Source organism: Chlorocebus sabaeus, chromosome 11 (assembly GCF_047675955.1).
Source record: "Chlorocebus sabaeus isolate Y175 chromosome 11, mChlSab1.0.hap1, whole genome shotgun sequence".
NCBI classification, from domain to species: domain Eukaryota; kingdom Metazoa; phylum Chordata; class Mammalia; order Primates; family Cercopithecidae; genus Chlorocebus; species Chlorocebus sabaeus.
In genome coordinates this window covers 6734821-6762463 of record NC_132914.1, presented here as the reverse complement: position 1 = coordinate 6762463, position 27643 = coordinate 6734821, and the positions used below count along the sequence as shown (strand labels likewise).

The following is a 27643-nucleotide window of genomic DNA, read 5'->3' as shown; positions in this document are numbered from 1 at the left end:
ACAAGTGCCCGCCACCACGCCCGGCTAATTTTTGTATTCTTAGTAGAGATAGAGGTTTCGCCATGTTGGCCCGGCTGGTCTCGAACTCCTGAGCTCAGGTGATCTGCCTGACTCGGCCTCCCAAAGTGCTGGGATTACAGGTGTGAGCCACTGCGCCCCGCCATATAACCTTTTTTCTTAGTGGAACATAAAATAATGGTGAATTTTCCAACTGATAGAGTCCAGGAAACGGATAATAGTGAGCAGAGGGGAAATAACTACCGGAATACCAAGAAGGAAAAATCAGCTGGACTGGTAGATAACCGGGGGAGAGGTAAAGGTGAAGGGGAGGCAATCTAGGATGGTTTCCAGGTTTCTGGTCTGGGCTACTGAGTCGATGTGGTAACCTGGACTGGAGCAGGTTTGGGAGGGAATTCAATTTAGGAAGGCTATGTTGAAAGAAACTGAGGAACGAAAATTTCATGCTTGCTTTGGTGGGACTGAACCCCGCATCTGCTATCTGGCACCGGGAGCTTGTGGCTGTGTCTCGAAGCTCCCGCACCCTCAGAGCGTTAGTCAGAGGCGGGGCGGTGGGGGCGGAGCGAGGGCCAGGGCAGGGCACCTGGGCTGGGCACCAGGGCTGGGCGCGCCCCAGGGAGCCACCGCCTCCAGCGGAACGCGCGAGTCCGGGCACGGGGCGGGGCAGGGGCGGACACGGTCTTCAGTAACTGCCCAGCGATTGGTTGGGAGGCACCACAAATGCCTAATGAACTGCTGAAGCGCCCTCCGAAGGCACAGACCTCACCTCCACCCCGCCCCGTCCCTCCGCCAGACTGGAGCGCAAACTATGGTTGCATTGATCACTGAAGGCTCCTCACAGCAACCGCTCCTTTCCGGAGTCGGATGAGAGGAGACTTGTGACTGGCAATTGGCAGGGGCGGGGCGGGCTAGGCCTGTAGCGCCGGGCGACCGTCCTGGGCATGGATTGGGCCGCGGGGTTGTCACCGTTATCCGGGAGGCGTGGTCAGCGCTAATAAAGGTGGGGGCCGGCGCGGCAGCTGCAGTAAGTTCCACCGCAGCTAGACCTCCGAGTGGTCGGCGCCGGGCGGAGCTCGGCAGTTCCGTGCACTTCAGCTGCAGTGTCCCCCGCCGGGTGTCTCGCCGCAGCCTCGGGAGAGGAACAGACCCTCACTCTCTCTATCAGAAAAATGTGAGTTGACTCTGGTGTGGGAGGCTCGGCACCTCCTTGACAACTCTCACTCCAAGCTCCCGACTCTGCGGGACGGAAAATGGCGCATTGCAGCAGCTGCAGCAACGCGGGGAGCCACCACCGCGCGCCGCCTCCGGACTGGGCCACCCCCAGGGAGGGGGACTAGCACCCCATTCTCGCACCAGCCACAGCTAGCACCCCACGGGCGGGGCAGGGGCACAGGGGTCCCGCAATCATTGCACCCTCTCCTGTTGTCTGAGTGGCGCCTCATTCTGGTTTTGGTGTAGTGGAGTCTCGGAGAGGGCCGGGGCTGGGGGTGGTGGATGGGGACAACTGGGCAAGGGACTCGAAAGGCATTTCTGTCATCTGGCTAAATCACTGCTTGGCGCTTCAAGACAGTCATGGATGCAACTGCCAGTTGTTAACTTGGGTTGCCCTACAATCTCTGGATTTGTTTACCCCTCACCCAAAGTGTGATGTCTAGCCCCCCTCATGGCCGTGAGCAAAGTTCCAGAAACTTATCTGCCAGTTCTCTGGCACCAGGTGAGCAGCTCGGAAAGACTCAAGGGGTAGTGGGATAGTGGCCTGTCATCCCGAGCGGCTGTTCATGCCGAGGCCGCTCGTATAGGAGACGTTTTTCTATCACCGAGTCTTACCAAATATTTGGAGGAGAAATAGGGAGAGCGGAGTTTCCTCCTTTCCTCCAACACACACAGTTTAGTCTCCAGCAATCTTCAACATCACCCCCTTCACAAGATCCTGTGGGGAAACTACGACTGAACAAATGATGTACTTCTCTTTCAAGACCTCAATATGTCTAATACAGATTTTTTCTTTCTGATTCCTACCCTGGCCTGGTCCTAGATGTATTTATGTTGCTTCTTTCTATAAGTGACAAAAAAGGGAAAGATTTACTTGTGTTACATAAGGGTTGTAGTTATCCCTAGATATTTTACTGCTGAGTGTTTCCAACTCCCAACAAGTAGTAAGTGAAATTGGTCTTGCAAATACTTCATAGCCATTTCACTTTTTCTTTTGATTTCTATGGTTTTAACCAGATAGGAGTGTTCTATGCATTTTGGGCAAGCCGTAGAATTCCAGTTGTTTTCATTTTGGGGCGAGGGCCTCCAGATAGTATCCACGTGGGATGAACAGAAGGCAACGGAGAAATCCTGGTGGCTAGCGGGGTATCACGAGGTCTCTGACCTTAATCTTGTCATTGGTGCCACCATCCTCGACCGCTTCCAACCCTGGCTGCTACCTAGTCATTGAATTTTCTGCCTTAACTCGAGAACTAGATTGCTTAGCTAGCTCAGTGGCAGGACAAGAGTCTTAAGGCTCCCATGACTTTGTATCTATCTTTGCTTTACCTCCTTTGCACCTTAGAGGGAAATGGGAAAGCGATCCTTTAAGTGGAGAATGAGTCAGGTGTAATCTGCTACTATAGCCTCTCTGAGGAGTTATTCTTTATCTTTTTAGACTAAAAGAAATTCACTTAATCAAGGAGGAGGAGCTTCTGGGTATTAGTTCTATTAGTCAAATAGTTTCCTTTGTGGTGACTTTGTGACGGTTTCATTTTTGTTGCATTTACTCTTGGACTGCTCCTGTGAAGTATGTTTGGTGAGATTCTGCTTCTGTCTGAGGAGTTCTTACTGTAATTTCTGTTCTCCATCAAATTTGAGAGATCTCCCCCCTGCCTGTGGGTGCTTCCTTGGCCGAGAACATCTCATAACTTAGGTTATACTTCCGGGAATTCTTTAGGAGGTGAGTTTAGCCTTCATGTTTTGGGACACGGAGAGGAGTTTGTCTTGAAGACCACACACTGGCTTTGAGTGGTACAGAACGAGAGAACATTCTCTGTGTGTACAGTACAGTAAACCAAGATCTCTCTTTGGGATGTAAGTAACCAAGGGAGTCATCTGAGACTCTGTGCCAAATCCAGAAAAGGAAGGGACAGAATGTCTATAATGCATGCACATTGAGGACAATTTCTAGCATCTTTGCTTCCTGTCTATGCTCTTGGAACAGTTTCCATAACTAATGTAATTGCTTTGGGCCCCAGATTCTATCTAAGTGAAACCCCCATTTTCTCTGCCAAAAACAAAGCAAACAAACAGCCCTGACTCACTCCACTTACATAGACTTTGCCTTTGGTGATTTTCTAAGCTGCCGGGTTATGGTAGCTCTGATTTCATCTTGTGTGAAGCATAACCAATAACTGGGCATAGAAACCAATAACCATAACCAATAACTTGAATATAAAAAGGGGTGAACTGACAGACATTACAGCGTACAGCCTCCCTCCTGGCTGCTTTGCAGGGTATAACCTCCCTCCTGGCTCCCTTCATGGACTGGTGTTGAGTGTCTGCAGCTTTTGCAGGCGCACGGTGCAAGCTGCCAGTGGATCTACCATTCTGGGGTTTGGAGGATGGTGACCTTCTTCTCATAGCTCCACTAGGCAGTGTTCCAGTAGGGACTCTGTGTGGGGGCTCCGACCCCTCATTTCCCTTCTGTATTGCCCTAGCAGAGGTTCTCCATGAGGACCCTGCCCCTGCAGCAGACTTTTGCCTGGGCATCCAGGTGTTTCCATACATCTTCTGAAATCTAGGCGGAGGTTCCCAAACCTCAATTCTTGACTTCTGTGCATCTGCAGGCTCAACACCACATGGAAGCTGCCAAGGCTTGGGGCTTCCACCCTCTGAAGCCAGGGCCTGGGCTCTGCGTTGGCCCCTTTCAGCTACAGCTGGAGTGGCTGGGACATAGGGAACCAAGTCCCTAGGCTGCACACAGCATGGGGACCCTGGGCCTGGCCCACAAAACCACTTTTTCCTCCTGCGCCTCCAGGCCTGTGATGGGAGGGGCTGCTGTGAAGGCCTCTGACATGGCCTGGAGACATTTTCCCCATGGTCTTGGGGGTTAACATTAGGTTCCTTGCTATTTATGCAAATTTCTGCAGCTGCCTTGAATTTCTCCTCAAAAAAGTGTTTTTTTTTTCTTTTGTACTGCATCATCAGGCTGCACATTTTCTGAACTTTTATGCTCTGTTTTCCTCTTAAAATGAAATGCTTTTAACAACACCCACGTCACCTTTCGAATGCTTTGCTGCTTAGAAATTTCTTCTGCCAGATACCCTAAATCATCTCTCTCAAGTTCAAAGTTCCACAGATTTCTAGGGCAGGGGCAAAGTGCTGCCAGTGTCTTTGCTAAAGCATAACAAGAGTCACCTTTGCTTCAGTTCCTAACAAGTTCCTCATCTCCATCTGAGACCACCTCAGCCTGGACCTTATTGTTCATATCACTGACAGCATTTTTGTCAAAGCCATTCAACAGTCTCTAGGCGGTTCCAAACTTTCCCACATTTTCCTGTCTTCTTCTGAGCCCTCCAAACTGTTCCAGCCTCTCCCTGTTACCCAGTTCCAAAGTTGCTTCCACATTTTTGGGTATCTTTTCAGCAACGCCCCACTCTACTGGTACAAATTTACTGTATTAGTCTGTTTTCATGCTGCTGATAAAGACATACCCAAGACTGGGAAGAAAAAGAGGTTTAATTGAACTTACAGTTCCACGTGGCTGGGAAGGCCTCAGAATCATGGCAGCAGGCGAAAGGCACTTCTTACATGGCGGCAGCAAGAGAAAATGAGGAAGAAGCAAAAGCAGAAACCCCTGATAAAACCATCAGATCTCGTGAGACTTCATCACTATCACGAGAATAGCACGGGAAAGATGGGCCCCATGATTCAGTTGCCTCCCTGAGTCCGTCCCACAACATGTGGGAATTCTGGGTGATACAATTCAAGTTGAGATTTGGGTGGGGACACAGCCAAACCATTATCAGTGGGGAAATGCCATGTAGGACAAGGCTAGCACATTTGTCCCCGTAGCCATCATGGCAGAGGACTTGTTTGAGTTGGGTCAAAGGATAGCCCCAGACAAGATCTCTTGATGCCATCCTGGACGTCCTTGAACCCCATCTAAATGTTGCTGCAGAGTCTTTCATCTTTTACTTCTTGCCTCTATGCTGCATCTCCCTACTTCAGATTGCCAAGGAGTAAGAATCCATTCTAGTTTTGTATAGCCTAATCATAATTGTTTAAGTGGTTTGGGGTGAGGATGCATGTGAGTCCGTTCTTTTTGTCTGTTTTTTTTTTTTTTTTTTTTTTTTTTTAAAGATGGAGTCTCACTCTGTCGCCCAGGCTGGAGTGCAGTGGTGCGATCTCGGCTCACTGCAAGCTCTGCCTCCCAGGTTCACACCATTCTCTTGCCTCAGCCTCCTGAGTAGCTGGGACTACAGGTGCCCGCCACCACGCCCGCATAATTTTTTATATTTTTTAGTAGAGACAGGGTTTCACTGTGTTAGCCAGGATGGTCTTGATCTCCTGACCTCGTGATCCGCCCGCCTCGGCCTCCCAGAGTGCTGGGATTACAGGTGTGAGTCACCGTGCCCGGCCCTTTTTGTCTGTTTTTTTTTTTTTAGAGATGGGGTCTTGCTATGACGCCCAGGCTGGCCTTGAACTCCTGGGCCAAGAGGATGCGAGGAGCACTTCAGCCTCCTGAGTAGCTGAGACTACAGGTCTCAGCTACCACGCCCTGCTCCTTTCTTGTCTTGGTCACTTTGTGTACTCTGCCCATGTCTTTCCGCAGGTCTGCTCCAGCACAGCCACCTGCTGAAGGGACAGAAGGGACTGCCCCAGGTGGGGGTCCCCCTGGCCCTCCTCCTAACCTGACCAGTAACAGACGACTACAGCAAACCCAGGCACAAGTGGAGGAGGTAGGTAGATAGCTGTTTCTCTGAGAGTTTCTAAATCTAGGAGTTTGGAACAAAAGGGAACTTCTTATCTTTTCTCCTTTTTTCATAGGAGAATAGTCAAAAAGGCCCTGAGAGGCAGAGCACCCTTTAGAGTTGCACAGGGCCAGACTTATGATTCTCTGGTTGTTGTTCTTTCCTCTGTCTTTGGCAGGAAGCTTAGTAGCTTTGTTTCTGTGCCCTCCTCAGGTGGTGGACATCATACGTGTGAACGTGGACAAGGTCCTGGAGAGGGACCAGAAGCTGTCAGAGTTGGATGACCGAGCTGATGCCTTGCAGGCAGGAGCATCACAATTTGAGAGCAGTGCTGCAAAGCTAAAGAGGAAGTATTGGTGGAAAAACTGCAAGGTGAATTTTCTTGTCCCCTCCTCCGTCTTTTCCTGGGCTTTCACTGGTAGAAGGCAAGAAAACTCTCAACTTCTACATTTCTTCCCTCTGATGGTGCAGTATCTCTGACCAGCATAATGCTTAGGAGGAAATCCGAAAAGCCTCCTTTTGAGATTGCATTACCCAGAATTGGCCACCAGGGTAGGCTAGAGTATTCAGAACCGCTATCAGGGAAAAAGTGATACCCTGAGGAGTTTGGAATGGTTAGTTAAGGAGCTTTTCCCCATAGGAGTGGCCTGCAAAAATTTTCACCTGTCTCATCCTCAGACACACCCAACATCAGCACAATGGCTCAGGTATATGTATATACACACACACACATATTATATATATATACACACACACTATATATATATACACACACACACATATATACACACACACACATTATATATATATACACACATACACATATATACACACACATAATATATATACACACACATAATATATATACACACAATATATATACACACACATAATATATATACACACATATATATACACACACATACACATAATATATATACACACACACTTCATAACATATTATATATATATATACACACACACACACTTCTTTTTCTTTTAAATTAGCTTTCTCAAGTTGAAATATATATTTTTAAATAACTGCAACTTTTGGGAATGAGCTGAACACTTCACAGTGAAAACTGAGCCAATTGGTTAAATATCCAGAGTCTGTATCTCTATTGGAATGCCTTCTAAAGCCCCAAGACACCAGGAACCAAGCAAAGAGGAGCTCAGTGCAGGTCCTGTGATGAATCTGAAAAGCTACAGACGTACTGGGGTTATGATCCCTGGGAAGCAGAAGGGTAGGGCCTCTCTAAGAAGCCTGCAGGTCTCCTGGGTGATGAGTGTTTTTTCCACTGTCCCGAGGGTGGAGGGAATTCTGTTTCCCACTAGAGATGTGGCTCTTTTCCTCATTCCTGAAATCCAGGGGCTCATTTTTTGTCCATGTTTCCTCAGATGATGATCATGCTGGGAGCCATCTGTGCCGTCATCGTGGTAGTTATTGTAAGTAAGTATCGCTGAGGCTGCTGGTGGGTTGAAGAGGTGGGAAGGTCCTGGAGTCTTCTCCCTGCCTGCCTGCCTGCCTGCCTGGGGAGTGGGGCTGCTCTGACTGAGGTATGGAGACCGCTGCTATGGGATCATCACTTGGTTTGGGAGCGGGGAAGGGCAGAGACAAGGGATTTCTTTGATGGACAGGGCTTCCCCCTGCAAGGCATTGCAGGGAGATGGTGCCTCCTGTTCTGAGGAAGTAGGGCTATGCTGTGTGTCACTGGCTTGGGTTGGAGGGACATCGTGGGGATGGGGCACTTAACAATGGAAAGACCTGAATGTCTGGTAACTTGGTGTAATTTGCCCTCTTGTTTTCTCCTGTCTCTTTCTCTTTTCCGTCTGGGACTTCCTGATTCCTGTGTCCAGTCTACTTTTTTACTTGAGAATGTGCCACCCCTTCCCTGTTCTCCATTGCCATCCACACTCATGTCCTCTCCCCTCTGTTTGCTCTCTCAACACACGTCCCCACCCACCGTTCTCCATTCCAGCCCAGGCTTCTCCATCACCCATTCCTCCTTTTGTGTTGCGTTCATTTGCACTCTGTCCCTCGACACTAGAAATGCTGCTCGTGGCGCAATCTAAGTCCCTACCTGAAGAGCAACAGCTGGCGCCCCCTCCCCGCGCGCTGCTTCTGTACTCTCAAGTTCCCCCAAAGCCCCAGAGAGTTGGAGGCCACGGGAAGGGGCAGGGAGGGGAGTGGCTGAGGCGAAGTACCCGTGAAGCTGCCCAGACTTGGGAGGAGAAGAGTATCGGTGCCCATGATGTCTCCTAGAAAACCTGGTCACTGGCAGGAGCTAGAGAGGGACTGGGAAGATGGCAGCTCACTCAGCGCTGCCTGGTCATATGGAGCTTTCCCTCCTGGGCCAGGCCTGGAGAGGGTCCTGGGGGTGGACCAAAGTCCAACTTGGTTTCAGTGCAGCACGCTTTTCGAAAGTAAAACTTGTTTTTTGTAGTTATTTCTAATCTGTTCGTCCAGGATTTTCTATGTCTTTGGGGATCTTACAACTTTACTTTGTTCTCCAGAGGCCTGGAGAACACTTATGGATTGTGAAAATAGCAGGACTTGTTTCCATCCTAGAAGCAGTCCCATGTGCTTCTAACTGGAAGGAGCTTTCTCTTCTTTACATTTTCTACAGCATTCTGTATGAGGGCACCAAATAAATTCATCTAGCCAGTAGTTTTATCTAGCCAAATAATTTCACCTAGCTCCCAGTTAATTGTTGGCATAAAGAGAGAGATTGCCTATTAGTTATAGAGAAACAGTGAGTCAAGTGCTTAATTTGAAAGTAACAAGCTCAGAGGAAGCCACTCCTTGCCCTCGTTAAAGAGGGTCCCGTTCCTCTCTTCCTGTTGATGAAGGGGTGTGAGGGTGTTAGGAGTGTGAGATCTTTGGAGACCCATGGAATCTCTTCCTCCACACCACCCGTGCACTTGCCAAAGACAGGGATGAGGCAAGAGGTCCTTCCTGAGGCCCTGCCGATCCTCAGGATGCAGAGAAGTCGTGTAGACCCACCAGCTGCACCTTGCAGGGAGGCGTGCCAGCCTGTGACAGGTGTGCTTGTGTATTGCTGTGCTGTCATGGCGGCTTCTCCTTGAGAACTGCCTCTCTGTTCTTCCTGCAGTATATTCCCCTTCAAACCACCCTTACCTGTCTGAATTCTACTTTACTTCCTTTCTCTTCCTCCTCTTTGCATGGTTTGTGTGTATAGACAGTGGAACCTGAGGATGGGATCTGCTCAGCCTATCTTCAGGGCAATTGCTGAGCTTCAGGATGGGCTATTAATGTGGGATAAACCCAGGTGCAAGGGGAGGAGGACAGGCTGGGAACAGAGCGGGGAATACCCATGGCCCTTTATTCCTTCCTCTCTCGGTCCACGAACAGGAAGAGGGTGAGGCCATGCTGGGCAGGGTCTGGATGCCCACTTTCCATGCAGCAGCATTTCATTGCACAAAACCATCCTTCCTTTCCCTTCGCCCTTGTTTCCCATATTCCCTTCGTCCTGCCCCAGGGCGGGACTGAAGAGCTGGAAGAAAGCAGTCAGTACCCTCCCAACGGCCCCCCTCGAAGGTCTCCACTCTCCTCTGGGCTCCTCCTTGCCTAATGCAGGGGGTCACCGCTGGAGAAGAACCACCACTGTCCTCGATGTGTCCCAAGCCTGGAGCAAATCGGTCCTCTTGGCTCTCCCAGCCCTATACAGAAATCATTCCTGGGTTTCTGGCCCTCTGAGGCTCACCAGGTGTAGTTGGCTTTGTTCTTTTGGGGGTATTAGCCCTTCTACTTTCTTTCTCACCCACCCTGTACCCTGTACCCTCTTTTGTGTGTCTTTGCTATCCCCCTTCCCTCCCACCACTCATGTGCATGAGCAAATGTGCAACTAAACCCTGGGACTTTGCAGTCAAATGAAGCTGAGCTTCCCACATCCCCTTCTTCGGTTTGCCATGAGACGATGTGGGGTTTCCACTGTGTGTCTGTCATCGCCTCTTTGTCTTTTTTTCCTAACCCTGATCTCATACTTGTATAGAGTAATAACAACAGTTGTACTTCCACCAAAGGCATGTGGCAGATTTACCAATTTCATGTATTCTGAACAAAGGCAAAAAATACAAATTCTACCACTAAACTGGCTTGGTTGTTGTTTGGGTTGGAGTAGTTGGGGGGTTTGGGGGGAAGGGTGTCGTTTCTTTCTAGTAGTCTCATGTCACTTCAGGTCAGCTGGGCTGGCTTACATGTGCTGCACGGTCTTCCTGGAGATGGGAGGTCTGTGTGTCAGCACAGGAAGTGGTCTCCCAGCGTTCAGCCTGAAGCAGCCCAACTCTTGTAGGTGCTGGTGAGAGGAAGTGAGGACAGGAAGTTGCGTGGGCATCTCACACTAGCAAACAAGCACAGGTTCCCTCAGGCCTCTTTCATCTGCCTCCTGTGCTCCTTCCTAGGTCCTTGGCCTGCTTGTCCTGTCCCAGAGGATGTGCCCAGATAAGGCTGTCAGTGAACACCTCTTTACCCCCTTTTCCCCATCATCCTCACATACAGTTTTGGTATGCTGAGTTCCACCGTATTGACCAGGCACGTTTTAGAAATGAATAAAAGGAGAAATCTCTCCCTTGCGGCTGAGGGAGTGAGGCATTTGCAGGTATCCTGAAACTCCCAGCAGTTATCCGAAGGAGCAGAACCCTAATTGCAGCTGAGATGCAACTGAGATGGAGCCCCGGGGCTGCCTCTGAGGGCCTTTCTTTCCTACCTTACACACTTTGCAAGTTGGAGCTGCTAGGCTTGGGGACAGGGCTCAGTTGGGACCAGTGTGGAGGACAGGAAAGTGGAAACGCTTGGTCACAGCAGACACAAGGGGCTTTTATTTTGACAGAGCCGAGTTTGGGAGGGGTAGCCCAGCCCCAGCCCGTGCCTCATTGTCCCTCACTTGTTCCTTCTCCATTTCTTCCAGCTTTGTTTTCCTACCACCACACCACCAACCTGGCTCTTTGGTCTTAACCTCCATCTGGACATTCTGCCTTCTTCTTGTCCCCTCACTTCCTGTTCTCCGCCTTGGTGCATGAGCCCAGGGTGCACAGTGAAGGAAGGCAGAGGTCTATGCAGAGCCAGGCCCAGTGACCCGTGAGCTGGTACCACCTTCATGCCTTTTTAGCTCTGGGACTTGACTTAGAGTCCTTCTGGGAGCACATGACTGCTCTTTCTTTCTACTCTGAGGCAGGAGAGTGGCTACCCAGAGTGCCTTAGAGTCTTGACAGACCTTAGTGAGGTAGCTAGGAGTAAACAAGAGGGAACACGACTGGTTTCATTTTCATTTAGGGCAAACTCAAAAGCAGGAGGCTGTGATGGGTGGGTGGCTGGAGCTTGGGGCATCTGGACTTCCACCCTGGTCTGAGTGGGGAGGTGGTTAGAGTGGGTGAGGTGGGCCAGGTCCAGAGCCAAGGGCAACCAGGCTCTTACCTTGGCGTCTCTGAAGCCCCAGGAACAACAGTGCAAGAAGGAAGAGGCCGCTGGCAACGATGACTCCCAAGGCTGTTTTCTGCTCTGTAGGTGAGAGCAACATGGGTGGGGATTACCGTGTTCAGGAATCATGAGCTGAGCCCTCACCTGCAGTGTCCACCCCAGGGAGGAGGAGCTAAGGAGTGTGTGTGTGAGTCCCTGGTTGAGGAGCCTGGAACAAGGCACCCAGCAGCATTTGTACTTATTCATAAGGTTGCTGGATACTCGTAGGTTACTCCACACAGAATTCTCTACCTCTTCTCACCTAAGGACAAGTTTTTAAAAATTGCTTTGCAAATGAGATTTAGGTTGGTTTATTTGTTAAGAGTTAACTTGCCTGGACACAGTGGCTCATGCCTGTAATCCCAGAAATTTGGGAGGCTGAGATGGGTGGATGGCTTGAGCTCAGGAGTTCAAGACCAGCCTTGGCAACATGGTGAAACCCTGTCTCTACCAAAAATACAAAAAGTTAGCTGGGCATGTTGGTGTGCGCCTGTGGTCCCAGCTACTCGGGAGGCTGAGGTGGGAGGATCACGAGCCTGGGAGGCAGAGGTTGCAGTGAGTCGAGATCGTGCCACTGCACTCCAGCCTGGGCGACAGAGTGAAACCCTATCTCAAAACAAAATAAAACAAAGCAAAACAAAATAAAAACAACCCGTTAACTGGGATTTTGTAAATAGTTGGGGAATGATGTGAGCTGATTATGAAACCTCAGTTCTGGGGAAGTTCACAGTCTAATGAGCGACCAAATGCCCAGTGCTCCTGGATGTTTCCATTTTCAGTTGCGGGTTCTTTCCTGTCCCTTTCCTGTTTAAAACCTTTCAACAGGCAGGGTGCGGTGGCTCATGCCTGTAATCCCAGCACTTTGGGAAGCCGAGGCGGACAGATCATTTGAGGTCAGGAGATCGAGATCAGCCTGGCCATCATGGTGAAACCCCATCTCTACTAAAAACACAAAATTAACCAGGCTTGGTAGTGCATGCCTGTAATCCCAGCTACTTGGGAGGCTGAGGCAGGAGGATGGCTTGAACCCAGGATGTGGAGGTTGCAGTGAGCTGAGATCATACCACTGCACTCCAGCCTGGGGAACAGAGCAACATTCTGTATCAAATAAATAAAATGAAATAAATAAATAAAACCTTTCAACAGCATGCTCTGGCTCTCAGGAATTTCCATCTTGAAGGCCCAGTGAGATCTACAGGGTTTAATTAAGCCCGTAAGGGGAATCCGGTTGCCTGTTTTTCACATTCTCTCTTTACCATTGATTGATAGGTGACCTTGGGCAAATTCATTGACATCTGCAAGTGCCAGTTTACTCACCTATAAAATGGGAGTCATAATCCATAAAATCATACATTTAAGTGCTTTCTACAGTGCTTGATTCATGTAAATGCTCAATAAATAGAATTACCTCCGAATCTTCAGAGCCACTTTCCCTTTTTCCCATATGCCCTAGGCTCTAGCTGTGCTGAGTTACTTGCAATGCTCCAAAGTCTCTTCAGGCTGTTGTATGATTTGGCTTTCATATATGCTATTGTTTCTAGCTTGAGTTTCCCTTCCCTCTAAGCTAGTTAACTTGGCTCAAATGTCATCTTCTCTGTCTACTTAGTCTTGTCTCTGTCACTGGACTAATCTCCTGGAGGGCATGATCAGGAATTACTCATCTGGGATCTCTAGCCTTAAGCACATTGCCTGGCACCCTGGAGGCTGGAGTATAATGAAGTCTCAGGGGATGTGTGGTAGAAGCTGTGGCAGCTGCCACCTTGGGAAAGACAACCAGGAGCTGAGGCAGCAGCATGAAGCCAGGGCTGTGAACAAAGTGGATGGGCAGCAGAACAAGGCCATAGATGAGCTGGGGCAGGAGAGCCATGAGCCCTAGTGTGGAGGTGGGGAAAAGGAGGACACTCCCAGTACCTGGTGGGACAACCTGGGTGCTGGCCCCAAGGGGCTCCTCCAGAGAGATGTGGGTGACCTGGCAGGTGTAAGTGGCACCTGCAGAGCCAGGTTCTGCGATGAGAGAGGAGGAGATGCTGTAGGTGCCTGCCATGCTTTGCCTGAGGCTGGAAAAGGAGGCCCCAGAGACTTGGACTGGGGATCCGCCCAGCTCCTGTCGGGTCCACGTCACTGCCACATCCAGAGGATAATAGCCAGCAATGTCACAGATGAGGGTGGGCAGCACAGCTTCATTTGCCAAGCTCAGTCGTACTTTGGGGGAAGCTGGAGAAAGAATGAGGAATAAGATTACACATGGATCTAACTGGGGACAGCGGAGGAGCCTGAAGCCTTTTCTTCCTGCCAAGATGAGAGTAGATTGTGGAGGCTAAAGTGTCCCTTGGTGGTGTACCAAGGCGAGGATGTGTGCAGGGCCCACCTTGATGCAGGCCATAAGTGGGGGCGGGGGGGAGGGGTTACATTTTCCAGAAAAGTGATAGTTGTAAAGCCAAGTAAAGGTTGGCTGGCTTCTTACCGTCATTCTAAGCCAGATATATATATTTTTAAGATGGTGTCTTGCTCTGTCGCCCAGGCTGGAGTACAGTGGCATCTCAGCTCACTGCAACCTCTGCCTCCTGGGTTCAAGCAATTCTTCTGCCTCAGCCTCCTGAGTAGCTGGGACTACAGGCGTGCACCACCACGCCTGGCTATTTTTTGTATTTTTTTTTTTTTTTTTTTTTGAGACGGAGTCTCGCTTTGTCGCCCAGGCTGGAATGCAGTGGCGTGATCTCGGCTCACTGCAAGCTCTGCCTCCTGGGTTCACACCATTCTCCTGCCTCAGCCTCCGAGTAGCTGGGACTACAGGCGCCCGCCACCTCGCCCGGCTAATTTTTTGTATTTTTAGTAGAGATGGGGTTTCACCATATTGATCAGGCTGGTGTCAAACTCCTGACCTCGTGATCTGCCTGCCTCAGCCTCCCAAAGTGCTGGGATTATAGGCGTGAGCCACCGCGCCCAGCCTCTATGCCAGAGATTTTAAAGGATAGCAGTGATAATGGTCAGAACCGCTTCCACTGCCTGCCTTGGTTTGCTGCTGCTGCCATTCAGGATGTGGTCCAAAAGGACTGGGGTGATGGAGACAGCTGGCCACAGCAGGGCAGCAGGATCCTGGACTGGAAATCTCTTGGTGGAATTATCCTGGAGTCCAGCGGGACTCCTTATCTGATGCCATCTGTGCTTCCGCAGTGAAGATGGCATGTAAGTGGTGGGACTGAAGTCTGCTTCTCAGGAAAGCACTCTTGCATTTGGGTCCCAGTCTGGAAACGCTCCCAGTGGACATGTTATATCCCCTTCCCTGGGATAACCATGTCCTGGCCTCACCTTGGATGTTGAGCTGGATGATCTGCTGAGTTCGGTACAGAGAGGTGGTGATCTGACAAACGTAGGTCCCCTCGTCTTGTATAGTGAGGCTGGGCAGGGTGAGGGAGGCATCCCCGGCCATGCCCAGCTGCTCAGGCTCCAGGGTAGCGCCCTTCCGCACAGCCTGCCCCTGCCCTGTGGTCCAGCTGTACACCAGCTGACCCCTGCCCTTGTGCTGCAGCCGCCACTCCACACTGATGAGGTCCAAGCCTGGTGCCATGGAGAAGCCACAGTCCAAGGAGGCTGAGGACCCCAGCAGGAAGGTCAGGAATTGGGTCTGTGTCGTCACCTGGAACTCCACTGTGAAGAGGAAAAGAGGGGTGATTTGTGGGCTACTTCCTCCTTGAGGTCACCTGATCTCCAAGCTGTGGGCATGTTGTGGGCATACACCTGCCTCTTCTTCCCCGCCTGACAGGCCAGATGAGCTTATTTTCCATCACACGGAACCATAAAGAAATGGGGCTCTGGAAAGGCAGCATGGTACGCATGATGGCCATCACCATTTAGGGATCACTTACCCTAGGATAATTTAGTGAGAGCTATGGATCTCTCACCAGGAAAAATACACATGCAAAATTAAGAGTTACCATCAATCTTCAGGTAAGTACTAGTAGAGTAGCAGAAAAAGCTCTGAAACCCTGGTGTTCCACCTACTGGCTCTGTGACCTTTGACAAGTCACTTGGTGTTACCAAGATCACCTACTTAAGCAAGGATGCTGTGAAGACTAGGAACAAGAGTTTAAAAAGCACGCGGTGGCTGGGCGCGGTGGCTCACGCCTGTAATCCCAGCACTTTGGGAGGCCAAGGTGGGTGGATCACCTGAGGTCAGGAGTTTGAGACCAGCCTGGCCAACATGGTAAAACCCTGTCTCTACTAAAAATACAAAAATTAGCTGGGCATGATGGCAGGTGCCTGTAATTCCAGCTACTCGAGAGGCTGAGGCAGGAGAATTGCTTGAATCTGGGAGGTGGAGGTTGCAGTGAGCCAAGATTGCACCACTGCACTCCAGCCTGGGCGACAAGAGTGAAACTCCATCTCAAAAAAAATGTAAAAAAAAAAAAGTATGAGGTATTAGGAAGCTGAGGCGGGTGGATCACCTGAGGTCGGGAGTTCGAGAACAGTCTTACCAACACGGAGAAACACCGTATCTACTAATAATACAAAAATTAGCTGGGTGTGGTGGCACATACATGTAATCCCAGCTACTTGGGTGGCTCAGCCAGGAGAATCACTTGAACCCAGGAGGTGGAGGTTGTGGTGAGCCAAGATCAAGCCATTGTACTCCTGCCTGGGCAATAAGCGAAACTCCATCTCGATTAAAAAACAAAAACAAAAACAAAAAACATGTGGTAGTAATATCTGTGCCAAACATGCTTAACCTAAATCCAGTCATGAGGAAAACAATCAGACAAATCTAAATGGTGGGATACTCTACAAGACCACTAGCCTGGACCCTTCAAAAATGTCAATTCTGTGAAAGATGTTCTAGATTAAAATAGGGAACAGCACAACTAAATGCACTGCATGATTCTTGTTTGAATTGTGTACTTAGAAAAAGAAAGCAGTAAAAAAACATATTGGGACAAGTGAAGAAATTTGAATTTGGAGACATTTAATTATTTTTTTAAGAGAAGGGTCTCAGGCTGGGCACAGTGGCTCACACCTGTAATCCCGACACTTTGGAAGGCCGAGGTGGGTGGATCACCTGAGATTAGGAGTTCAAGACCAGCCTGGCCAATATGGGGAAACCCCATCTCTACTAAAAATACAAAAATTAGCCGGTGTAGTGGTGTGCGTCTGTAATCCTAGCTACTTGGGAGACTGAGGCACGAGAATCGCTTGAACCTGGGAGGCGGAGGTTGCAGTGAGCCGAGATCGCGCCACTGTACTCCAGCCTGGGAGACAGAATGAGACTCTGTTAAAAAAAAATAAAGAAAAAAAAGAGAGCGAGAGATAGGGTCTCACTCTGTTGCCCAGGCAGGACTCAAACTCCTGGACTCAAGCAATCGTCCTGCCTTAGCCTCCTGAGTAGCTGGACTACAGGTGTGCATCAGCATGCCCTGAACTTTATAGTTGGGACTATTATTGTATCAATTAAAAAGTATCTAAAAGGATGAAGATCCATGGCATACTAGGCAGTGGTGTGGGGAGAAAGGGACAGTCTGCCCTGGCAGGGAGGAGTATTTTATCACTGATAATATTCAGAATTGCCAATGTCAGGAGATGGTGAGACTATAAAGCCATCTGACTTTTAGCTGATTTTATTATTGTTCTGAAATATTTTACACTCTGCACTCCCTTATTGCCTGCACCATGGGTAGACTACTCCCCCACTTTGGTTTGTTTCTGACATGATGGTTTTGTAACTGTGAAGGATTACGTCCTTGTCCTTCGCTGTAAACTGATACATGCTATGGATGGGAGCATTTGGGGTTCAAGTGTTGCCTGCTGCAACTTACTCTCAGTTCAGAGGAAAATACACACATACACATATACACACACGGGGAGTCAGGGAGAATGTGGCCAATTGGTGACAATTGGTGGATCTAGGTGTAGGGTATGTAGGTGTTCATTATATTATAATTTCACCTTTTTTTGTAGGTTTGGAATAAAAAGAGAGAAATATCTACCCACGCCAGGAGTATGGTAGACACTGGACAGCTGTGAGGACCTTTTTTTTCTAATGTGGCAGATGAGATTTAGGTTGGACCACAGAGAGGTTAGAGTGTTCTAGGGTTTTCCAAGGATAGGAGGGTTGCCCCCTAATTTTCTCTGGACTTGGTTGTCTCTTCTTGGAGACACAAAGAAGCGGGGCACAGAGTCTTGGATTAATGGGCTCTGGGGAACCCTGTCATCATGTTGTCAATTTGTTGTGCCCTTGAGGATGTGCGGAGCTGGAGAGGGCAAGTACTGGGTTTACTAATGAGATAATGAACAAATGATGCATCCCTGAGCTTTACCCCTAAAGCACCAGACCAGGCTAGCCTTTCACTGGGAGAAAACTGGGTTTTGGCTCAATAAGACTACAGTGGACAGCACCCATGAGCAGAATAGCATCATGTGTCTTATTTCCTCCTGGCAGCCCAGTGAGATGAGAATGATCTCCATTTTGGAAATAACACACAGGTTGCCTGTGTGCTTGGACCTTCAGGTGGGGGCTTCGAAGCATTCTCTTGTGGACTCAGGGTTTTTTTGTTTTTTTTTGAGATGGAGTCTCGCTCAGCTGCCCAGGCTGGAGTGTAGTGGCACGATCTCGGCTCACTGCAACCACTGTCTCCCAGGTTCAAGTGATTCTCCCATTTCAGTCTCCTAAGTAGCTGGGATTACAGGTACCTGCCATCATGCCCGGCTAATTTTTGTATTTTAGTAGAGAGGGGGTTTCACCATGTTGGCCAGGCTGGTCTTGAACTCCTGACCTCAGGTGATCCACCTGCCTCGGCCTCCCAAAGTGCTAGGATTACAGGCGTGAGCCATCACACCCGGCCTGACTCGGGTTTTAAGGAAGAAAGGACCAAAGCCTAGGGATGCCCTGAGGTGACCAATGTGGATGGAGGTGGATTTGTTCCCTTCCTTCTCCTTCTGTCCCCCATATCTTACCACTTTAGAAAAGCAAAACTTTATGTGACTTGCTTTTCATTTCCTTTCTTTTTTTTTTTTTGAGATGGAGTTTCGCTCTTGTTGCCCAGGCTGAAGTGCTATGGCACGATCTTGGCTCACTGCAACCTTGGCATTCTGGGTTCAAGCAATTCTCCTGCCTCAGCCTCACTAGTAGCTGGGATTACAGGCAACTGCCACCATGCCTGGCTAATTTTGGTATTAGTAGAGACAAGGTTTCACCATGTTGGCCAGGCTGGTCTTGAACTCCTGACCTTAGGTGATCCACTGGCCTCTGTATCCCAAAGTTCTGGGATTACAGGCATGAACCACCACGCCTGGCCTTGCTTTTCATTTCCTTACCTGCAGTTCGCACAGTCCCCTGGGGGCTCAGGGGCAAGTTCAGCATCGGATGCCAGAAAGCATCATTCTTGGCATCTATGGGAGTCTTCATCACCATGGAGATGCTAGGTCCTCCTCCAGAGACCTGCACGTTGGCCATGAAGCAAGGTGCTGTCTCCACAGTGGTCTCTCTCGTCTGGAGAAAGTAGTGGGAGATCTCACAGGTCACCTCCTTCCCGCTGCAGTCAGCATGGAGCAAGGCCTCCGCCTGGGGAATCTGGACCAGGTCCACTGGGGGGAGAAGCGGGGCACACACGGAGGGCAAATTGGAGTGAGAACACAAGGGCCAATGGGAGGCGGTATGTGTGGCTGTAATCGGGACCTGGGCTGTCCTGGTGGAGGGAGCCCGGGAGGACCAAGGACACAGGTGGAAGGATTTTACCTGAGGCCTCGAAGATATCAATTGGGTCATCTTGGGCCAGCATGCCCCCTTGGAAGTCGGTGAAGTCCTCCAGGGAGCCATCGTCTAGCACTGGCACCTGCTTTAGCACAAGGGAGGCCCTTGCCCTGTCCTCACTGCTGGCGAGAGCTCCACGGTGCCCACCGTCCTTCGCCAGGAAGCAGTCTAGGACCACGTCCACTGCCCGCCACTGCGTTTCTGCTGTGTGGGGCTCTGCAGACAAAGGCTGGGGTGAGCACCCCCTTCCCCAGAAAGCTACTCCACACTTGCTTCCTGTCCCCACCCCCAAACTGTGGAGTCATCAAAAGGTAAAAGTTGCCCTCCAAGATCCTAGGTGTCTCTGTGTCCCTCTATTCTCCTGTCGTCCCCCAAACCAGCTTTCTGGAGAGCACCTGCTAGTCCAGGCAAATACTTCTTGGTGTGGGTTAAAGTCCTGGATTTGCCTTGCTCAGAGGAGTTTATACTTGCCTTTCCAACTGTTGAATGAAAGACTATCTTTTCAGTCAAAGGAATTCTCAGAAAAAAAGCAAGTGCCACCGCAGAGAGAGGAGGCTGGGCGGTTGCTGTTGCTGGGGCACTGACAGCCTGCATTACTTTCTCCCATATCGGGTAGCCTTCCCCTCCCCCGCCTTCAAGGTCGCCTTCCAAGTGATTTCCTCGCCCGGGGAGTCCTCTCCTCTTCTGAAGTGTCAGCTCCCAGGCCAGTGCCTTCTCCGTAGGACAGTGGCTCCCGACACAGCCACAGAGGCAGCCCCTCTTTAGCGTTTTCTCTGTGGAGTCCCCACCCTCCCTCCACACACACTATTGGTTCCTTCTTTTGCCAGCCACTGAGCCTTCTCCCTGTTGGGCTTAGAAGGCGATTGGGTCAACCTCGGCCCCTTTTCTCTTCTGGAATCTCGGGGAGGGTGGCACCCTGGGGCTTAAGTAGCTCTCCTCCCAGCCAGCTCTCCCCAACTCCCAGACTCACTGGTTTCTGCTGCTCCAGATAGAGCCAGGCAGAGCAGCAGGCACCAGCCCTCCTCTGTGCCCATGGAGGCTCCTTGCCCACCACCCTTCTCCGCAGTCCTACGCTGCTTGCGAGGCCTGGCGGGAGAAGGGGGGCTCTCCAAGCACCCCTGGCCAGCCAGAAGCCTTTGGATTTCCTCTGTTCCCGCTGCTGTCGATTTTTCTTTCACTTTCACTTAGAGCAAGGTGGCAGCCCGCGTCTCTGTGTGAAGCCGACTGCAGCAACTGCCAGAGCCCTGCTTACTGTTCCCCTTTCTCTCCACCCACCTTACCCAGAAATCCCCAGGTGATTTCAAGACCTGACTTCTGCACCCTTTTGCTCCCCTCCTGTCCCGAGAAAGTGGAGATATAACTGGGAAAAGGGGATCTGAAATCAGACACAGGATCCGCAGTAGCTGGGGACCTTTCTCAGCCCCACCCTCGAGCAGGCCCCAACGAAACCGGCTGAGAAACCTCCTCTGCCAGATCCTGACCTGAGCCAGGAGGCGGCCAGGAGCCTGGGTCTGGGGACTGGAATTTCAGAGAGGAAGCTGGAGAGCTGCAGGGTGTTCATCTGGCACTTTATTTTGTCCGTCTTGTAGCATATGGGTCTTTGGCAGCAGGAAGTGTGTTTTACAACCAGAGCCCCGCCCTCCTGCAGCGCAGGCGCAGCTGGCTGGGCTCCTGCTTCCCACTCTCCACCTCATCCGTGTTTGTCCTCGTCCCTGCCAGTCTCGGAAAGGCACTCTGTCACGTGTACACAGGAAAGGGCCCCGACAAGAGGATGGGACTGCAGTGGTGGCTGCCAGGTCTCATTCTCCCTTGGATGGCCGGCGGGGTGGGGTGGAGGCCAGGGCTGTAGTGCAGCTCCCGCAGGTGCTGGCTCACGGGGAGGAGGCAGGCTCCGGTTTTCGGTAATCCTCTTGGATGGGGATGGTGCTGCCTTCCTCCTCCCTGGGGCAGCTGTAAGGACAAGGCTCTGCAGGCTCCATGGGACTTTCTCCTTTGTCTGCAGAAGGAGATCCGATGAGTCTGGGCCAGCAGTGGGGGCAGGGGGAGACGGAAGAAGGAGATGGGCAGAGGCAGGTGTGCTTGGGGGAGGGGTGTCAGGAGCACGCCAGCTAAGGGGAGAGAAGGGCTAGGACCAAGGCTGGTGAAGTGGAACTGGTGGGTTTCAGTGAGATTCCAGGCGTGGGCAGTGGGGCTGAGCTGTTGGGGTGTGGTGCAAGGGTAGGACCAGAGACCTGTATTCTGTCTCTTACTTGATCTATATTTCCTTTGTTGATGGAGGAACAGGGCTCCGGCCAGGGTGAAAACAAGAAACATTCCGGAGAAGATCACAAGGATGCGAATAAAATCTGAGCTGCACAGGGATCTTTGGGCTGTGATAGGAGGGGACACACAGGGGTTAGGGGAGGGTCTAGCCCTTGGCTCCCTCAGCCCAGCCCTCCTGTCACCTTGCCTGTCCCCTTTCTCCCACCTTCTTCTCTCCCACCCCCCACCATTAGCCAACTCCTCTGCTAAATGGTGGACTCTGCTTTTTCCCCTCCTCTTATCCCTGCTCCAAGGAGCTTTCTGTCTGGCTTCCCTCCTGGTCCCTCCTGTGTGCATTCTCTCTAGCAGTGGGGATTAAGGAGAAAACTCACGTGGCCAGTGGGTAGAGAGAGTCCGGGCAGGCAGGTGCCTGAAGTCAGCCAGAGTCTGCATGTGCCCTGCTGTTCTGGCCTCCAGCATCTCTGGAAAAACAGAGACAGAATGAGTAGCAACAGGGAACCCCATAGGGCACATCTAAAGGCCTGAGAGGCGCTCGATGGGATGAGAAGGCAGAAACAGGCTGACCTTATCTAGGGGTAGGAGTGGGGAGTGCTGGTTGGGGTGTCACCCCTACCCCATGTGATGGCACAGAGAGTTGCCTGGAACTTACCACTGACATAAGGTAAGTGGGTGGGCTGAGGGTGTGGGCCCAGGGCCTGAGATGGCCAAGTGGTCCGCGAAGGGTTTGGAGGAGGATCACACTCAGTACACTCCTTGTCCCTGCACTGCCAGCCATTGCGACAGGCACACACAGCGTTGGCAGTGATGGTGCAGTTGCGAATGAGAAGACCTGGGGGAAGTGGAGGACCAGAGAGCATAGTACACTCAGACCTGTGGAGACCTTTAAGGTCCACCTGCTTCATTCCTCAGCCCCCATCCCGGGCCCACCTCTAGGGACGTGCTTCCCTTTCCATTCCCACCCCTGCAAAGGCCTCCCCTTGGCTTACTGTCCCCCAGTGCCTTTGCCATTATTATTGTTATTAAAGAAGAAAGTTGGACTTCTCAGAAGGAAGATTCGTGGGTTCAGACATAGGAACCATGAAAAGTAGAAAGAGCTTATATAACTTTCTCTTGTACTCCCTGACACTTTTTTTTATTTTTTATTTTTTTATTTTTTTGAGATGGAGTTTTGCGCTTGTTGCCCAGGATGGAATGCAGTGGTGTGACCTCGGCTCACTGCAACCTCCACCTCCTGGGTTCAAGCCATTCTCCTGCCTCTGTCTCCCAAGTAGCTAGGATTACAGGCGCCTGTCACCACACCCAGGTAATTTTTTGTATTTTTAGTAGCAACGGGGTTTCACAGTATTGGCCAGGCTGGTCTTAAACTCCTGACCTCAGGTGATGCACCAGCCTCAGCCTCCCAAAGTGCTGGGATTATAGGCGTGAGCCACTGTGCTCGGCCCCAATACTTTAATAACTTTTAATTGAAGTATAATATACATACAGAGAGGCACGCAAGAGTGTAAAGCTTAAGAATTTGTACAAATTTGGCTCACAGGCATAACCAGCACCAGATCAAGAAATAGAAAATAGCTGGGTGAGGCAGGGAATTGCTTGAACCCGGGAGGTGGAAGTTGCAGTGAGCCGAGATCACACCACTGCACTCCAGCCTGGGCAACAGAGTGAAACTCCGAAGAAAGGAAAGAAAGAAAGAAAGAGAGAAAGAGAGAAAGAGAGAAAGAGAGAGAGAGAGAGAGAAAGAAAAGAAGGAAAGAAGGAAGGAAGGAAGGAAGAAAGGAAGGAAGGAAGGAAGGAAGGAAAGAGAAAAATAAGAAAGAAAGAAAATAGCCAGGTGCAGTGGCTCACGCCTGTAATCCCAACACTTTGGGAGGTCGAGGTGGGTGGATTGCTTGAGCTCAGGAGTTTGAGACCAGCCTGGCCAACATGGTGAAACCCTGTCTCTACAAAAAATAGAAAAATTAGCTGGGCGTGGTGGCACACACCTGTAGGCCCAGCTACTGGGGAGGCTGAGGTGGGAGGATTGCTTGAGCCCAGGAGGCGGAGGTTGCAGTGAGCTGAGATCATGATACTGCGCTCCAGCCTGGGTGACAGAGTGAGATCCTGTCTCAAACACCACCAACAAAAAACAAAGTATGTTAGGGATTTCCAGGGGCTGGGGATGGGGATGGGGGTAGTTGGGGGGAAAAAATGGGGAGTAATTGCTAAGGGGTACGGTTTTCTTTGGGGTGACGAAAATGTTATAGAATTAGATAGTGTTGATGGCTGCACAACCTGTGAATACAGTAAAATAAATAAATAATAAATAGATAGTCACTTGATTACAGTTGCTAAGCATTTTGTTTGTTTGTTTGTTTGACGGAGTGTTGCTTTGTCGCCCGGGCTGGAGTGCAGTGGCACGATCTTGGCTCATTGCAACCTCCGCCTCCTGAGTTCAAGTAATTTTCCTGCCTCAGCCTCCCTAGTAGCTGGGATTACAGGTACGCGCCACCACGCCTGGCTAATTTTTTGTATTTTTAGTAGAGACGGGGTTTCACTGTGTTAGCCAGGATGTTCTCAATCTCCTCACCTCGTGATCCGCCTGCCTTGGCCTCCCAAAGTGCTGGGATTATAGGCGTGAGAATTTGCTTTTAAAATATACATTTTGCTCAAGTGTAGGGGTCTGATGTTGGGTGGTTGGCTGTTAATCAATTATCCTGGGAGTGGGGGTGGTAGGGCACTAGCTGGGCTGGGCTGGGCTTGCTGGCAACTGGGTTGAGAGGAGGGTGATTCAGAGGAAGGCAGTGACACCCAGATGTGGGGCAGGCTGCAAGGAAGCCTGGTGGGCCTGAGGGCAGATGCTTGTGGGGACTCGGGGAGCCCTAGGAGCCTTGACAGGTGGAAGAGGGGTGCAGAAAGGGAGGATGTCAAAGGTCATCACCAAACCTAACAATTTTCTTCTACTTATGCCTTTTGTCAGGACTAGGAGAGGGACAGATTCCTTCTTGGCATCCTTATGGCCCTGTGACCTCCTAATGAATGCTGACTCTGAGTTGCTACTAGAATTTGGTTTCCTTGTGGCTTCCTAGGAATTATGAGCCATGTTGGATAAGAACCTGCAAGGGAAGAATGAGGAAGCCTGGGACAGAGCACTGGGGGTGGGGAGGAGTGATGACAAGAGTCTCCGCTAAAAGGGAAATGGAAGGGTTAAAGAAGGGGCTGGGGAGGGTTAAGACAATGAGGTGCTATTGTTTCAGTGGGGAATATCTGGAGACCTGGGAGTTCTATTTAGCAGGTACAACCTGGGCTCAAAATTCCAGGCTGACTTCAGGCATGTCCTCATCTCACAGATGCCAGCACTAAGGCCCAGAGAGGGCCAAACTCATTCGTCCTGCCCATTTCTCACCCCTGGCTGCAATCCCCTGGGGTCCTGCTGCAGCCAAGTGCCGCTGCGGTACTTTGGGATCTATTGGCTGAGCTCCCAGAGAAGGGTCATGGATTGGGCTAGTCTGGAACAAGTCAAGGGACTGAAGATGGGCTCAGTATGGGGCAAAGACCTTCAGGAAGGGTCTGCAGAGTGAGTAGGGAGGTTTTGACTGGAAAAATTCCAACCCGGCAGGGGCCGCTGCCAAGAGGAAAGCATCTACTACAGGTACATTTTTAAGTTAAGTAGACTGAAGAATATTTCTTGTGTATTAAAGAAGTTCCTCTTTGGTTGATTTGCAATGGAAAAGCTTTTATTTTCTTTTTTCTTTTTTGGAAACAGGGTCTCACTCTGCTCACTCTGTCGCCCAAGCTGGAGTGCAGTGGTACAGTCACGGCTCACTGCAGCCTCCACTTCCTGGGCTCACACGATCTTCTCACTTCAGCCTTCTGAGTAGCTGGGACTACAGGTTCGCGCCACCACGCTCGGCTAACTTTTTGTATTTTTAGTAGAGACAGGGTTTTGCCATGTTGCCCAGGCTGTTCTTGAACTCCTGGGCTCAAGGGATCGCCTGCCTTGGCCTCCTAAAGTGCTGGGATTACAAGTGTGAGCCATTGCACCGGCTTTTCTTGTATGTGTGTGGCAAAGGGTTTTGCTCTGTTACCCAGGCTGGAGTACGGTAGTTGATCAGCCTGGACCTCCTGGGCTCAAGTGATCTTCCCACCTCGGCCTCCCAAGCAGCTGGGACTACAGGTGCACTACCACGACCAGCCAATTTTTTTACAGACAAGGTCTTTCTGTGTTGCCCAGCTGGTCTCGAACTCCTGGGCTCAAGTCTCTACAAAAAATACAAATATCCTTCTGCCTTGGCCTCCCAAGTGCTGGGATTATAGGCATGAGCCACCACATCCAGCCTTGGTTTTTGTTTTCGTTTTTACAGAACCAGTCTCTGTAGTCACACCTGTAATCCTGGCACTTTGAGAGCCTGACACAAGAAGACTGCTTGAGCCCAGGAGTTCAAGGCTGTGGGGAGCTATGATTGCACCACTGCACTCCAGCCTGGGTGACAGAGCTAGACCTTATCTCTAAACAAAACAAAACCAAGTACCAACAGACCCAGTGACACCAAACACATTTTGCAAGTAGGTAGTTTAATAGTTACAGTTACCTAGTTCTAAAAAGTGTCTTGCTAGAGAACATTTGTTCAAAGAGGCCACTTTAAAGCCTGCTATTCTAGTGTATACTGGCTGTAGTTTCTGAAATTGTAGCAAAGATGGAGAAATAATAACAGCATTCATAAGCACAACTGCAGATATTATACTTCTTAGTTTAAAAAATCTTTTTTTTTGAACTATAAAATAAAAACACAGGCCACATACATACTCATTTTCTCAAATTGGCTTTTGTGCAAAAAAAGTTGTTACCTATTGGGTTATTTTGTTATTTCCTTAGAAAGATGTATTCCAAATTCCCCATGGCCAACCTACACATGTGGACTCTGGGAACACAGCCAGTTTATTGGTTGGGCATTACTTGCCTGAAATCTGGGGTCATAGAGCCACTTCTCTCATTTTATTGTCTTGATCCTATCCATAGACCCATTCTCACCAATCCCTCAAATTCTATTTATCTCTTTCCCTGAAATACTAGATTTCTGCCCACATTAATTCATGCCCCACCTAGGGTACCCCGTTTCCCAGCATTGGCTCCACTTGCTGTGAGCCTTGAAGAAGGCTGAAGCTTTGAACCCCTCATCCTCCTCGCACTCTCAAACCCATCACCAGCCTTGCTCCACCAAATGCTTGCCCAGTGTCCCCACCTATACCCTTGCCCACCTCACCAGAGTTACAGTGCCGACAGCTCTCACAGTGAGGCCGGGAGTGGTGGTCTGGAGAGAAGGAGACCCCTGGTACGCAAGGATGACACTGAGCAGCCTTTCTGTGCTGGTCACAGTCCTCCACAAGGAATGTTCCTGGGAGGAGAGGGTAAGGAATCAAGGCTTGAGAAGGGCTAGTTCTCTGCCCTCTGGAAGGTGGTGCCTCCCCAGAGCTGCAGGATTTCCCTCCTTGCTTGAGCTCAGTCTCACCCTGTGCCTATTTACTGTATCAACCCCAGTCCTCTCTCTTTCACCACTCACCTGGCCCTTGCCAAGGCCCCCTCTTACCTGGCTCACACATCTGGCAGCACAGTTTTCCCTGAGCCCAGTAGTGCCTCTCTGGGCAGCTCTTGGGGGCTGGAGTAGCTGAGAGCCCCACCAGGGTCCCCAGAAAGCACAGCCACCAGGGATGTGGCCGTGCCATGGTTCCTGCCCAGGGAGTGCCTTTCTGTGCCCAGTTGCTGACGCTGGCCTCTGGAGTTAGCACCTCCAAGCTGGGCGCTGCTGTCTCTTCTTTGCACCCCCTGGGCAGTGGCTGCTTTAGGTGGTAAGCCAACCCTTGACGGCAGAAGCTCTATTGTGGCTGTTTTTTTTTTTTTTTTTTTTTTTTTTTCTCACAGCAGCAACCTCCACCCCCTTCCCCTTCCGTGTGCTGGGGAGAGTATTAAAGAGCAAACTGTCAGACCTGCTGCTCTTCAAACATGCCTCCTCCAACACACGAGCCTCCCTTAGTTTCCGCCTCTCCTGCTCATGAAGCATGTAGCCCACTGACTCCTGCTTCTTCTACAAAAAGGTGATGGACACACAGTCTCCCACTCCTCCTATCCATATGCACTTGTGCACAAAGGTGCCCACATTATCCCCCCATACCCCGCCCGTCCACAGTTTACCAATGAATTCGCGTGTCTCCTGTCTCCCA

At 50.5% G+C, this 27643-nt stretch overlaps 3 protein-coding genes across 6 annotated transcripts; 1 reads left to right on the top strand and 2 right to left on the bottom strand.

Moving 5' to 3' along the window:
* The first annotated feature begins 1041 nt into the window (after positions 1–1041).
* VAMP1 (vesicle associated membrane protein 1) lies at positions 1042–9172 on the top strand. The gene is made up of 4 exons (XM_073020420.1): positions 1042–1189; positions 5831–5957; positions 6183–6341; positions 7368–9172. Coding segments are annotated over exons 1-4 (354 nt in total). The 5' UTR covers positions 1042–1187; the 3' UTR covers positions 7434–9172.
* Positions 9173–10002: 830 nt separating this feature from the next.
* Positions 10003–20803, bottom strand: TAPBPL (TAP binding protein like). Of its 3 annotated transcripts, none has more exons than XM_037988381.2 (7): positions 20668–20803; positions 19172–19402; positions 18751–19020; positions 14755–15093; positions 13357–13659; positions 11404–11487; positions 10003–10285 (listed from the first exon to the last, which is right to left on the bottom strand). In XM_037988381.2, the coding sequence occupies exons 2-7, from the start codon at positions 19212–19214 to the stop codon at positions 10170–10172; spliced, it is 1155 nt and encodes a 384-aa protein (XP_037844309.2). In that variant the 5' UTR covers positions 19215–19402; positions 20668–20803; the 3' UTR covers positions 10003–10169. The 3 variants fall into 3 exon arrangements, with proteins under 3 accessions (XP_037844309.2, XP_007965531.3, XP_007965532.3); XM_007967340.3 differs by lacking the exon at positions 20668–20803 and adding an exon at positions 20157–20424; XM_007967341.3 differs by lacking the exons at positions 10003–10285; positions 20668–20803 and adding exons at positions 10786–11216; positions 20157–20424.
* Positions 20734–27287, bottom strand: CD27 (CD27 molecule). Of its 2 annotated transcripts, XM_073020419.1 has the most exons (7): positions 27013–27253; positions 26684–26820; positions 26017–26104; positions 22098–22277; positions 21820–21909; positions 21436–21555; positions 20739–21182 (listed from the first exon to the last, which is right to left on the bottom strand). In XM_073020419.1, the coding sequence occupies exons 1-7, from the start codon at positions 27146–27148 to the stop codon at positions 21058–21060; spliced, it is 876 nt and encodes a 291-aa protein (XP_072876520.1). In that variant the 5' UTR covers positions 27149–27253; the 3' UTR covers positions 20739–21057. The 2 variants fall into 2 exon arrangements, with proteins under 2 accessions (XP_007965528.1, XP_072876520.1); XM_007967337.3 differs by lacking the exon at positions 26017–26104 and having other exon boundaries at positions 20734–21182; positions 26689–26820; positions 27013–27287.
* Between the last annotated feature and the right edge of the window lie 356 nt (positions 27288–27643).